We start from the raw sequence: 15,284 nt of genomic DNA, 5'->3' as shown, positions 1-15,284 counted from the left end.
CACCCCTCAGCTCGGTTGATCGGTCTGAATGAGGAGCTGTCGGTCTTCGGTCCAACAGTGGCCACTTTTAGGCCGAAGCCTACTGCGCATCCCTTGCTTCCTGTCAGGTGGTGGTGGTGGTGGTGATTACTGTTTTAAGAGGAAGTACAACTAGGCAACCATCCTCTATTCCTTCCTGTCACGTACAGTAGTTAAATTCTTGTACATGGCATTTACTAGGTGATCACGGGAAATAGAAGGGATAAATGATGGTACCATATGAGAGAATACAATCAAAATCAATGCTTACCTTTCGTCATTGGTGAGAGCATGAGGAAATGGCTCGAAGCTGATCCTGCGCTTTCACCGAATATGGTGACCCGTCTAGGATCTCCACCGAAATCAGCTATGTTCTTCTGAACCCAGCGGAGTGCTGCCACCTGGTCTTTCAAACCCATATTGCCAGTAATTTCGTCATTATATAAGCTAAGGAAACCTGAAACATTGAGCAATACAATTATTATAACATAATACTGAATATGAAAATGAAATGAATGTCTGTCCACCTTAACTATCTGACCTGAAAATATATTAATTGTGAAATTATTTGAAAAACAACGCGTAGTAGGTTAAAACGAGATGTGGCTCTTTTTATCGCTCAATCACATCTGAACTACTGGACCAATAAACTCAAATTTGGTACGGATGTATCTCAGAATTTTCAAAATGGCGGCTATGTTATTAATATACAGATGTCTCCTAAACTTGACCTGTTTTGTGCGTTAAAAGAAAAAAATCACAGTTCTAGCCCTTCAGGCAAGCATCTCAATGTTGGAAACATCCTAGAGATATCAGCTACGAATCTTAGGTAAATAAAATATATTGAAGTATGAGAATATATTCTTTATTTATTCCTAAAAATTACAATCCTTATGTTATTCATCGTTATCTTGTCAATTACATTAACAGTTTGCGTTCTTCTACCACTGCGAGCGGTAATGAGAGTCAATGCATTGTTTTACTTAAGCACCACTACGAGCGGTAATGAGAGTCAATGCAGAGTTTCACTTAAGCACCACTACGAGCGGTAATGAGAGTCAATGCATTGTTTCACTTAAGCACCACTACGGGCGGTAATGAGAGTCAATGCAGAGTTTCACTTAAGCACCACTACGAGCGCTAATGTGAGTCAATGCAGAGTTTCCCTTAAGCACCACTACGAGCGGTAATGAGTCAATGCACAGTTTCACTTAAGCACCACTACGAGCGGTAATGAGAGTCAATGCACAGTTTCACTTAAGCACCACTACGAGCGGTAAAGAGAGTCAATGCAGAGTTTCACTTAAGCACCACTGCGAGCGCTAATGCGAGTCATTGCAGAGTTTCACTTAAGCTCTTATAACTACATTAGGTGTGGACATTTTTCAAGAAAATAAAAAAAAATACGTGAGGGTATTGAATCAAGGAACGTATTGCGGAATTAATCATGTAAATAAGTTAATTTTGCTAGGATTTGAATGAAAAAAGAAAACGAATAAAGGAACAAGCGATTTTAGGCAGTTTTCCGGAACTACATTTAGGCCGGAAGTGATTTCCGAAGTTTTTTTTAGTTCGATAGAGCTATCCATGACTCACAATTTGAAACTTTTCCTGGCCCTTTATTAGCCCTTCAAATTTCGGCACAATTGAGGGAATTGCTTAATTTTACGTTTTTCGACTTTGTCTACTAGGAAATGTTTTCAACATCAGGGCAAATGGTTAGTTCCATCACAAAAGAAATTCCAACAAGTGGCCCTAAAACCCATTTTTCTACAAGAATGGTCATTTTTGCTTTACGTCGCACCGACACAGATAGGTCTTATGGCGACGATGGACAGGAAGGCTAGAATTGGGAAGGAAGCGTCCGTGGCCTTAATTCCCCAGCATTTGGTTAGTGTGAAAATAGGAAACCACGGAAAAACTTTCTTCAGGGCTGCCGACAGTGAGGTTCGAACCCACTATATCCCGAATACTGGATACTGGCCGCACTTAAGCGACTGCAGCTATCGAGCTCGGTGAAGAATGTTCATATGCAATTTCTTTGTAACACATTGTTTTGCAGGAAATTACTCTTTCACGTGTTAAAGCAGCGTTCTAGAGTATGCACAGCCTCGGCTGGGCGTTTGGTCGGTCCTTGGTAGTTCTTGGTAACTCACAGACTGGATAGCAGGGTTTGTTGAGGGTGCTGTAGCTTGAAGCCAGTGATTAATTATGGTCAGTAAATACTATAAATGAACGTGCAACGACGTTTCATACACGAACACAAACAAAAAAAGAGAAGGGAGTGTGAGTGTGAGTGGAAAGTACATAATTAAATTGTGAAGTGGTATTATATTTGTGATACTTGGGAAAGAAGACATACGGTGTCGATTGGATTCTACATACAGACCTAAAACAAAATATTTAAACGAGGAGAGGGCTAAAAATTGCTACATTATTAGTAAACCGAAAGATGCAATTAAATTTTGCAGAAATTTTAGTTTGGGCTTAGAGGACAAGACGAAACTATTATCGGAAAAGTCAGGGAATATTTTAGTCTAATGGTCTATTCAGTATGTGATTATAAAAGTATTCCTTTCGGTACTTTTTGTTGTCGGGCTGAGTGGCTCACAAAGTTAAGGTGCTGGCTTTGTGATCCCAAGTTAGCAGTTTCTATCCTGATCCAATTCGGTGGTATTTGAAGGTGCTGATACACTTTAGCCCCATGTCGGTAGATTTACTGGCACAGAAAAGAATTCCGCGGGACAAAATACCGGCATTTCGTCGTCTCCAAAATCTGTAAAAGTAAAAGTAAAAGATGTAAAAACCATTATTATTATTATTATTATTATTGTTATTATTATTATTAATAATATTTCTTTTTCTTTCATTAATAATCCGTTTTTTCCTCCAGGGATTCCATGGGACTCATCGAATGATCCACCTCTACCGCCTCAAGGTCAGTAATTGTTACTATTATTTTCTTTTTGTTGTTGTTGTTGTTGTTGTTGTTATGTTTTCATTTAACTGTTAAATATCCATTCCTTCTTTGGATAAACGTAGACAGGGTAAAACTTAATAGTGCTTACAGCGCCTCCACTCCGCGAATTCACCAGCGGCTACTGCTCAGTCCACCATGCCCCAAGCTTTCTAGAATACAGAGTACATACTCTTTACTTTGCAATTGTTTGCCTTGTAAGTAAAAGGTAGAAGAATAATTACGTAGTTGGCGAACTTGAGAGAATGGTATTATTACCTAGACATCTGCTCAACTGTTCCAGAGTCTGTTCGACAAAACTTGACAACAGCCAACAGCCGGAATGGATAAGACAATAAAACAAGACGATTCCTTGTCAAGAAGCAATCTACAAAATAATAATAATAATAATAATAATAATAATAATAATAATAATAATAATAATAATAATAATAATAATAATAATAATAATATTTGTTCCGAGGTATCTGTGGAACAGCAGAGGTGAAAGAAGGTGCGGGCTGGAATAGGTCCCAACTACAGAATTAAAGTTAATTTAAAACTTTAACAAAGGTTATATTTTCTTTTCAAAATCAACAAATAACAGATAGCAACATTCAACAACTTCCACTAGGTGAAATAACAACGAAAGGCAGGTACAAATAGTTTTTCCCGTTCAGGGTTTTTTTTTTTTTTTTTTTTTTTTTTACCAGGTCTTGGGCTTCGAGGCCCACAATCACAAGCCTTGAGCGATTAGCCCAACTTTACCAAGGTACAAAATTGAACAAAGGGGCTGAAAACCCCATCATGCCAGGGAGCACTAGCTCCTAATTACAATGTTAAGGAAAAGAGCAGACCCGCTCTCGATTTTACAAGCCTATCAAAGGCCACAACAAACTTCACTTCTATCTGCCCTCAAGGCACACGAGGAAACAGGGGTAATTAACACCCAACCTACGGGCCTTCGCATGAAGAAAACAAAACATCAGGTTAAGTTACTGGCCCAAAGCAAAGGGGATGGAGGCGTAAATTTTCACTCCTAACTCTACATATTAAAACCTAGGTGGCTCTAGGCCTATACACAGGGGCTAGTTCCAAGATAAGGAGGTGACTCGTCTGAAAGATTTAAACACTTTAAGGAAGAGTAAAAACGGTTAGAAAAGCGTAGTCACCTCAATTTTCAAAATGAAGGGGAACTCGAGAGGGTAAAGCACTCTCTATCCCCGAATTACAGTTCAAGAAACAGTAGTTTTTACATAGACAGAAAAAGGGATTTACATTTTAAGGAGATGGATTACATATTAAAGGTTTCGAACTTTCTCCGAGAGTTAAACTGCTGAGCTAGCAGAAAATAAAGAAGTTAAAAGGCCATTACCTTGTAGAAGAGTCGCTGCCCGAAGAACGAGGCGCTTCCCCCCCCCCCCTGCTACATATTCACACACACAGAGTAGATGTTATACTAGTGGCCCCGAGACAAGAAAATCAGCAGTTTTTATACCCTCGTGGAAAATTCGAGACCTTTCAAGAATGAGTCGACACACCCACCCAACTTTATTGGTAGACTAAGCATTACACATGGAAATTTGAAGAAGAAAGCTATGATTGGTGGAAAATTAATTACAGAAATTCGGGATTGGCTGAGTTCAAAACTGGCAGAAAGAAAGGATTAACATTGCCAACCCACAAACCACAGAACAGAATCTAGTAGAGGCAAAACTTAAGCATACAAAATTTCTGCAAGGGAGTTCATTCCATTGCACCAGAGTGCGTTATCATAGTTTTTGGTTGAGACATCTGTTAGAGAATGTCCAAACTTCTTGATACGGAGCAAACAAGCACAAATCGAAATAAACACAGTTCAGAACACTTCAAAATTACAAAATTTACAGTAGTGACATCTTCCGAGAAACCGTTGAGTTAATACAAATTTTCAAGTTCAGAGTTTCTCCTGTAGAGGAGTTTCAATTGGCGCAAGATTTGAACTCGCGTCGCGGAGGTGTACCGCCCGGTACAATAATAATAATTGCACCGAGCTCGATAGCTGCAGTAGCTTAAGTGCGGCCAGTATCCAGTATTCGGGAGATAGTAGGTTCGAACCCCACTGTCGGCAGCCCTGAAAATGGTTTTCCGTGGTTTCCCATTTTCACACCAGGCAAATGCTGGGGCTGTACCTTAATTAAGGCCATGGCCGCTTCCTTCCCACTCCTAGCCCTTCCCTGTCCAATCGTCGCCATAAGACCTATCTGTGTTGGTACGACGTAAAGCAACTAGCAAAAAGAAAAGAAAAAAATGCTGGAACGCAGAGGTGAAAGAAGGTGCGGGAATGAATGGGTGGATATAGGGGCCTATAGAAGATGGAAGATACATTTAAAACTTGAAATTTATATTTCTTCCCTATATCTTTCGTTTCTTTTCAGATTTTAAACATGATTAGACAATAACCAATAATCTGGTTGCAAGAGTTTAGCTCGTGAGCTTGAGTAACAATGTTAGAAAAGTCTAGAATAATCAGATAACAATATGAGCTATAAGCTCCCTAGTTACAAATTTAACAAGAGCACTGCTGCTCCCTTCAACAAACACTCAAGGGGAGCGAGTTCCAGAATTTATAATGTTAGAAAAAAGAGCGTCTTTGCTCCACACAGGTACTCTCTAGAAAAGGCACAACCTACATTTAACAGAAACAAGCAGCAGACACTGCCTTCTATGCTCAGCAGTCTGATTTACCTTAAAAGGAAATGAAAGAAGTAGATTTTCACAGCGCTAACAAGTACCCATTCTTCGTGGCCTTTGTTAATGGAAGGTTAAAGTTACTGGCCGAAAATCAGCATGTTAGGAGGCGAACTCCTGCACTCCTAGAAATTCGCACGAAAATACTTAGAACCCTATTTGGACTTTTGGCCTGACTATACAGAGGCTAGGCCTATACTACGGAGGTGACTAGATGAAAAGAAAATATTAAATTACAAAATTACGAGATCAGTTTAAGTTTTATGAAACATAAGCCACCTCAATATCAAGTTGAAGGGAAATACAAGAGGGTAATACTCTTTATTCCCTAGAGTCCTTCGACTCATTTGAAATTTACATTTAAAATTTGAAATTTACACAGAGAAAATAAAAGTTACAAAAAAAATTTGAAACATTCCCCTCAAACTATCTTTCTGAGACTATTACATGGTTAAACGAAGTCTGCCATTACCTTGGGCTGGTGGACCTCCCGTCGATGGACGAAGCGGCCCTTCCCCCTGCCTCCATCATGATCACACTCTAAACCTCTTCACTGGAGCGATTACAAAGACAACCTGGCCTGAACGGTTCCAGCTTTTATAGCGGAGAGGAAGGTTCCAGAATTCTCTGGGCCGAGGCCCTGACAAACCCACAATTCCTATTGGTTAATTTAATTAATAATAATATAATAATAATAATAATAATAATAATAATAATAATAATAATCGTATGGCCTCGGCTACCGTGTGCAGACATTTATTTCAATTTGACGCCGTCTGGCTGTCTGCTCGTCAATTTCGACGTTCCGTTTTACTCTAGGCCCCCACTAGATGGCAGACCGAGTAAACCGAAACTCTCTTGGGCGTCTATGGCTGAGATTTAATGAATTTTGTCGGGTAAACACCAAATGTGTCACCAGAGATATTTTACATGGACATAGAGTGTCGAATGGACTTTTCCACCCTTCAAAAATCCCACTACCTCTGCCGGGTTTGAACCCGCTATTTTGGGATCCGGAAGCCGACACTCTACCGCTGATCCACAGAGGCAGCTATTTAACAAATATCAAAAATGTCTTATTGGATGAAATATTAAGTTAGCGGGAAGAGATAGAAGTACTGATAACTTTAGAACACCAAAAACAATTTAAAAACAATTCAGTTTTACCAACTAATGAATAATAAATTTATCTTGAATTTCAATTGTCCATCCTCTCATAGGTTGACAGTAAAGACCTCTGTCGAAAAATGTTCGAACTTCTTCCACTATCAGTTTCAGAGTTTATGTCTAGATGACCTTCCAAAGGGCGCTTATTTTAAATGCACGGGGCGGGTGTACCTCCGGTACAATAATAATAATAATAATAATAATAATAATAATAATAATAATAATAATAATAATAATAATAATAATAATGGCGTGTGGCCTCCGTAGAGGCGTGATGCAAGTCTTTTTGAGTTTACGCCCTATAGGCGACCTGAGCGTCTCTGATGATGGGGCCCTACCAGAGATGAATTCTAATGCTGAAAATGGCACAAACACCCAGTCATCGAGCCAGAGGAATGAACCAATAAAAGTTAAAATCCCCGATCTGGCCCGGAATTGAACCCAGGATTCTTTCAACCAAAGGCCAGCATGCTAACCAATTAACCATGGAGTCAGACCTACATATTTAAGGCCGTTGAAATGAATAGTTAATCAACTGGTCAATCAATCAATATGATCTTCAGCTGTAGGGAAGATTTAGCTATATCCTCAATATCAAGGGAAAATTGTAAGTCTAAATTAGTGTGAGAATGATTATCGGAATAATATTGATACACTGGGACTATTGTAACAGCACCATGTATTTATTTATTTCGTACTTCAAAGCAATATTATAATATACTGTTTTTATTCACTTAATTGTAATACTTCGGCTAAATCCTCGGGTAATTCCATAGCAGTATGTGAATTAATTGTCAGTAACACTACAAATAAAATAATATTTCAATGTAGCAATGTACTGAAGAAGTACTCACGTTAAAAAAAAGCCTGTCTTCCAGGTGCTGAAGTTTCTTGATACTACCTCCAAAGGGTTTCACTGTATTATTTACAACCTTACCTTCAGAGCACAAGATGTTTAGAGGATGTAAGAAGCTGTTCAAATCTTCTCCTCACGCTGGGGTAAATCCTCAATTAAGTTCTACAATGAGTGACCAAATGTCACGGGAAGGGGTGCCCCATTAGAAAATATGCTGAGCGTTGCGGCTAACTGCAGCCTAGCTGAGCAGTCTATCACAGACACCAGTGTCGTGAAGATGGCAACCCGTCGCGAGTTAACCGACTTTGAACGTGGGATAATCATCGGCGCATGACGCATGGCGCATGACGCATTGCGGAGATTACACGCGAATTTTGGTTTCCGAGGTCAACAGTGTCGAGGGTGGATCTTCAATATTGCAGAGGGGATGTTACCACTTGCGTAAACCGCCTCAGGGGAAGACCACGGGTGTTTAACGAACGAACATCACGTCGCCTCCGCAGAATCATACTAGGTGCTCGACGGGCTACTGTGAGTCAGATCACCGCCCAGTTGAATGTTGGGAGTCAGAACCTCATTTCTACCAGGACTGTAAGAAGGCAATTGCACCGCATAGGCTTCACCAGCCGACGACCAACTCGAGTCCCTTTGCTGACACCTCGAAACGGAGCTCAACGACGTGCATGGGCCCGCGAACATTGGCAATGGAGCATGCAACAGTGGCGGCGTGTGGTATAGTCCGATGAATCCCGGTTCCAATTGTATCGAGGTGATGGGCGCGTGAAAGTGTGGAGTATGTCCCATGAATCTATGGATCTTGCGTGTCAACAAGGTTGTGTCCAGGCCGGACGGGGCTCAGTTCTGGTCTGTGTGGCGTACTCATGGTCGTAAATAGGCCCCATTGTCCGGCTTCTGGGACGCACGTTATGGGGACATTCTTTCAGACCATCTGCATCCCTTTCCGGCTCTAGAGTACCCTGATGGAGATGCCATGTTTCACCAGGACAATGCGCCATGTCACCGCTCTGTGGTGGCACACAGGTGTTTGGAGGAGCACTCCAGTGAAGTTACGACCATGGATTGGCTCTCCAGATCCTCCGATCTTAATCCAATCGAGCATTTATGGAATGCTGTCGATACTGGTGTACGCTCCATGAACCCTGCACGAAATACACAAGACCAGATATGGATAGTAGTGCAAGATGTGTGGGTCCAGGTCCATCCAGAACGATTCCAACACCTTGCAGAATCGAGGCCTCGCCGTATTGCTGCCGTTTAGAGGGCTCGCGGGGTAGCAACTCGTCATTAACGTCACATTCAGTGTCTTCCCATGACTTTTGGCCACTCAGTGTATTTCAGTTATTACGGATTTAGCCGGTCTTCCCCTGTGTCTTACCTAATATTCCCAGACGATAGTTGAAAGTGACCACCACTACATTCTTCTCTACTAGGTAGTCCGGGCCGTACATAGTAGGGTTCCCGCTGCCACTGATGAAAGCACCTCCATGGATCCACACCATCACAGCCCTTCGCGGACTGGAATCATTTCTGGGTAGCTGGAGATAAAAAACTTCAGTCTCATACAGAACTGCTTAAACAACTAGGTTTCAACCATTGACAATTATTGAGAACATGTTGACAACATGCCAATTCACTACTGATCAGGCTACTTTTTCAGACTACCGGCCGAGTTGGTCGTGCGGTTGGAGTCGCGCAGCTGTGAGCTTGCATCCGGGAGATAGTGGATTCGAATCTCACTGTCGGCAGCCCTGAAGATGGTTTTCTGTGGTTTCCCATCTTCACACCAGGAAAATGCTGGAGCTGTACCTTAATTAAGGCCACGGCCGCATCCTTCTCACTCCTAGGCCTTCCCTATCCCATCATTACCATAAGACCTATCTGTGTCGGTGCATCGTAAAGCAAATAGCAAAATACTACTACTACTACTACTACTACTACTACTACTACTACTACTACTACTACTACTACTACTACTACTACTACTACTACTACTACTACTACTACTACTACTACTACTACTACTACTACTACTACTACTACTACTACTACTACTACTACTACTACTACTACTACTACTACTACTACTACTACTACTACTACTACTACTACTACTACTACTACTACTACTACTACTACTACTACTACTACTACTACTACTACTACTACTACTACTACTACTACTACTACTACTACTACTACTACTACTACTACTACTACTACTACTACTACTACTAATGACTTTAAAGAGAGCTTTCTCATTCTGAGAAGAGAATATTTATTTATTTATTTATTTATTTATTTATTTATTTATTTGAACATACACCACCAACAGAGACATCTGCCATTTACAGGCAGCTTTTATACAACATAATAATATTTTTGTCAAAAATAACCAAACCAAACCAAACCAAACCCCACGGTGCAAGAGCCCCGAAGGGCCATGGCCTACCAAGCGGCATTGCTCAGCCTGAAGGCCTACAGATTACGAGGTGTCGTGTGGGCAGCACGACGAATCCTCTGGGCCGTTATTCTTGGCTTTCTAGACCGGGATTACATAATAATGTACTGTTATTTCTGAGGAAACTGTCCAATTTCTGAATTTATATTGTAAGTAAGCGGAATAATAGATATGTGCCTATACAGGGTTATCCAAACGTGTGAGAAGTAATCGGGGATGGATATATTTCTCCACAGGAAAGGGGAAGTAATATCAGATTCAGGTAGGAGCTATTCCATGTTCCCACGTCGATTGCCCCTGGAGACGAATATGTCACCAGATATACCTTTTACAAGCCGACATCCTGCTATTTTGGGTGGAGTATTTACTCTGCGACTCACTTTTGTCAGGTGGACTTAACTGGACAATAAAGGAATGCAACAAAGGCAAAAGGAGATACAAAAATATTGCAACTCTGCTGAAAATATTTGGTTTACACCGCGCGTATGGCTACGTGGTTCGAATGGAAAATTATAAATTCCCGTGCAGGGAATTAGATATTACATCTGATATGTACGTGGTTCGAGCCACGTAGCTGCCAGATTGCATTCGCGAAATAGTGGGTTCGAACCCTACCGTCGGCAACCCTAAATATGGTTTTCCATGATTTTCCATTTTCACACCAGGCAAATGGTGGGGCTGTACCTTAATTAAGGCCACGGTCACTTTCTTCTCAGTCGTAGCCCTTTCCTATCCCATCGTCGCCATAAGACCTATCCGAGTCACTCAGACGTAAGGCAAATTGTAAATAATAATAATAATAATAATAATAATAATAATAATAATAATAATAATAATATGTTTTCATTTCCTACAATACATACTTGTTGTTATAATGCGACGTCGGCTTCTAAAAGGTCTCTGGTGATACATTCGACCCCAGGGTCTCTCAGAATGAGAGCATGAATGGCGACCACTAATAAGAGTAGAGAATGGAAGAGGTTACACCCTTCGAAGAATGAAGGTGTCGGCAAACTAAATAAGAAGGACCATGTAGGGCGTGGAAATGTAAGACTACCTGGGTTTTGCAAACCTGCTATCGTTAGGATGGATGAAAACAAGAATTGACCAACGGAGGTCAGAAAGGAAAGTCGAAAGAGGAAAGTTTGAGGTAAATAAGTAGAAGTAATATCAGGCTGAGCTGGAGGGAACCCACTCCCAAATTAAGAGTCCCTGGGACTTCCCGTTTCACTTCCCTCTTACGACAGGCTGGAGATATCGCGAATGTATTCCTCAGGAGGAGCTCATGAATTTTACACTCAAAGTAATTCCTCAACAGATTTCAGGTACTTCAACGGAGAAACACGGCTTAAGTCTCATGACAACTGCCACCGCCTATTCCCTTCCTGATTTATTACAAAGAAACGGATACAAATTTGGAAGGTCGTTTTGTAGATGATTTATGATTGTGCATGATCACAACCGGAAGCCGTGAGTGACCTTAACATTAGCAGTATCCTACAACTAAACGTGCTTTATGTTGATGGGCAGTGGCTACATGACTGTATCATGTTATTGTGGCTTCCAGGACAAACAAGAGACATCCTCTTTTTTTTATTATATAATTAATGAGAATCCGCCACTATATTAAAAATATTATCTAAAATTAGAGATAATATCCATCGTAATGCTCTTCCGTATATATTATACTAGCAATTACCCGCGGCTTCGCTCGCGTGGATTTCGTAATTTGATCAAAGTAATCGTTCCTCGGCATTGTACTAAGACATTATCTGAACATTCCTAAAGAATAAAAACTCACCGAAAAACTGAGTTTCATTTACCCCAGAAAATCTTGTAAACCACGTTTGTGATACTACCATTTGGGGCTAAGACGACCATGCGACATAGAACTGTAGATGTGAGAAACAGTCTTCTCTCAAGTCGAAAAAATAATTACATGTTTCTTTATTTTTAAAGGAGATTCCAAATACCTATTTCCACATCTGTAACATCTTCACTTTTTAAGATATAAGTATCCTCATAAAAAATAATTCAACTATTTACATTTCTTTTCACCCCCGTTAAGTGCCTTCTCCGAAAACACAAAGGTACATGTTCCTGTATTTTTAAACGACTTTCCAAATACCAAGTTTCTTGTCTCTAACATGCAAAGTTTTGACATATAATGTAAATATACCGGTACTCATTTTAAAAATTCACCCGATTTTCCAATTTTTTTTCAGCCACTTAAGAGGATTTTCCGAAAATTAAAAATACGTGTTTCATTATTTTTAAAGGAGATTCCAAATACCAGTGTTTGCGTCTGAACGTCTGTAACACCTTCAGTTTTTGAGATAAATGTATACTCATAACAATAATTTAACTTCTTCTTCACTTCTTTCCACTCCTTTCCCGCCTTAAGTGGACTTTCTGAAAATAACACATACGTGTTTCTTTATTTTGAAAGGAAATTGAAAATACCAACTTTCACGTCTGCAACAGCTTCAGTTTTTAAGATATAAGTATCCTCGTAAACATAATTCAACTCCTTATTTACTTATTTTCAACCCCACACCCCTTAAGTCGATTTTCCGAAAGCAAACAAATGCGTGTTTCCTTATTTTTAAAGGAGATTCCAAATACCAGTTTTCACATCTGTAATATCTTCAGTTACTGAGATATAACTATCCTCATAAAAATAATTCAACTTCTTTTTCACCCCTCCTTCCTACCCTTTAATTTGATTCCCCCTCCCTAAAAGTGCATATTTATTTATTTTTAAAGGAGATTCCAAATACCAATTTTCACGTCTTTAACATCTTTAGCTTTTTGAGATATAAGTATCCTCATACAAAGAATAAAACAAATTTTTCAATTCATTCACGCCTTTTAAGTGAATTTTCCGAAAACAAAAGAACACGTGTTTCTTTTCCTAAAAAGACGATCCCAAATACAAATGTTCACGCCTCTATGATCTTTAGTATTTAAGATATAAGTACCCTCATAAAAATAATTCAACTTCTTTTTCAACCCAGCTCGTAAAGTTCATCCACCCCCTCCAAAAATGCTTGTTTCTCTATTTATAAAGAAGATTCCAACTACAAATTTTTACGTGTGTAACCTTAAGCTTTTCCTTAAAAGGAATTAAACTTTTTCACTTCCATTCACCCTTCCTCCTTAGGTGAATTTTCCGAAAACCAAAAATATTTGTTTCTTTATTTATAAAGGAGCTTCCAAATACCAGTTATCACGAGTGTAACATCTTCAGTTTTGAAATATATGTATCTTCATAAAAAGAATTAAACTACTTTTTTCACCGCCCCCGCCACCCAAGTTGATTTCCCCCCAAAATGCGTGTTTCTTTTTTTTAAAGGATATTCTAAATACTAATTTTCACGTCTGTAACATCTTTAGTTTTTGAGATATAAGTAATTCTCATACAAAGAATTCAGCTAATTTTTCAATTAATTCACCTCCCTTAAGTGGAATTTCCAAAGACAAAAGAATACGTGTTTCTTGCTTTGAAAGAAAATTCCAAATACAAATTTTTATGTCTGTAACATCTTCAGTTTTTGAGATATAAGTATCCTCATGAAAATAACTCAACTCCTTTTTCACTTCACCCCCACCCCCATGCGTGTTTCTTTATTTAAAGGAGATTCCAAATACAAATGTTCACGTCTGTAACCTTCAGTTTGGAAATATAAGTTTCTCCATAAAAATAATTCAATATTCTTCACTTCCTTTCACACTCCTCACTTAAGTGAATTTTCCATCCAAAAAAAAATACGCGTTTCTTTAAAAGAGCTTCCAAGTGCCAATTATCACGATTGTAACATCTTCAGTTTTTGAGATATATGTATCCTCGTAAAAGGAATTCATCTCCGTTTTCATCCCCCCTACCAAGTTGATTTTCCCTCCCCCTAAATGCGTGCTTCATTGGTTTTAAAGGAGATTCCAAATACCAATTTTCACGTTTGTAACATGATTAGATTTTTTGGTATATTTATATTCTCATACAAATAATTCAACTAATGTTTCAATTCTTTCACCCCGCCCCCCGTTAAGTGGACTTTTCCGAAAACAAAAGAATGCGTGTTTCCTTATTTTTGAAGAAGATTCCAAATACCAATTTTCACGTCTGCAACATGTTAAGTTTTTTAGGTATACTGTAGATATGCTAATATTAAAGATGCACCCCCTTTTTCAGTTCCCCTTAAGTGGATTTTCCGAAAAAAGATTTTTGTTTCTTTACCTTTACAGGAAATTCCAAATATCAATTTTCAAATCTTTAATATGTTACGTGTCTGAGATAAAAATGAAACGAAATGGCGTATGGCTTTTAGTGCCGGGAGTGTCCGAGGACAAGTTCGGCTCGCCAGCTGCAGGCTTTTATTTGACACCCGCAGGCGACCTGCGCGTCGTGATGAGGATGAAATTATGATAAAGATAACACATACACCCTGCCCCCGTGCCAGCGAAATTAACCAATGGTGGTTAAAGTTCCCGACCCTGTCGGGAATCGAACCCGGGACCCTTGTGACCAAAGGCCAGCACGCTAACCATTTAGCCATGGAGCCGGACGTGTCTGAGATAATGTGCAGAAATGTTCTTTTTTAAATTCACCCCACATGTCACTCCTGTTCACCCCCTATTCATCGGATTATCCAAAAACACAAACATACTTGTTTATTTATTTTCAAAGGAGATTCCAAATATCAATGTTCGTGTCTGTAACATCTTCAGTTTTTGATATATATATAAGTCTCCTCATAAAAGGTATTCTGCTATTTTCTGCTATTTGCTTTACGTCGCACCGACACAGATATGTCTTATGGCGACAATGGGATAGGAATGGCCTAGGAATTGGAAGGAAGCGGCCGTGGCCTTAATTAAGGTACAGCCCCGGCATTTGCCTGGTGTAAAAATGGGAAACCACGGACAACCATCTTCAGGGCTGCCGACAGTGGGGCTCGAACCCACTATCTCCCGATTACTGGATACTGGCCGCACCTAAGCGACTAAAAGGTATTCAACCATTTTCCCCTTTTTCACCCCCCTTAATGGGATATTCCGAAAATAAAAAATACGTGTTT

General features: G+C 39.7%; 1 protein-coding gene across 1 annotated transcript in view; it reads right to left on the bottom strand.

The window, feature by feature from the left end:
* The window catches only part of LOC136877309 (uncharacterized), a 193,873-nt gene that overhangs the window by 37,089 nt on the left and 141,500 nt on the right, over positions 1-15,284 (bottom strand). The window contains exons 13-14 of the mRNA XM_068228720.1: positions 9,124-9,283; positions 290-475 (exon numbers count right to left, since the gene is read on the bottom strand). Of these exons, the coding sequence (XP_068084821.1) occupies positions 290-475; positions 9,124-9,283 (346 nt within the window). The remainder of the gene's footprint in view (positions 1-289; positions 476-9,123; positions 9,284-15,284) is intronic.

This window comes from Anabrus simplex, chromosome 7, assembly GCF_040414725.1.
Source record: "Anabrus simplex isolate iqAnaSimp1 chromosome 7, ASM4041472v1, whole genome shotgun sequence".
Taxonomy (NCBI): Eukaryota; Metazoa; Arthropoda; class Insecta; order Orthoptera; family Tettigoniidae; genus Anabrus; species Anabrus simplex.
This window is presented reverse-complemented; position numbering and strand designations above follow the sequence as displayed.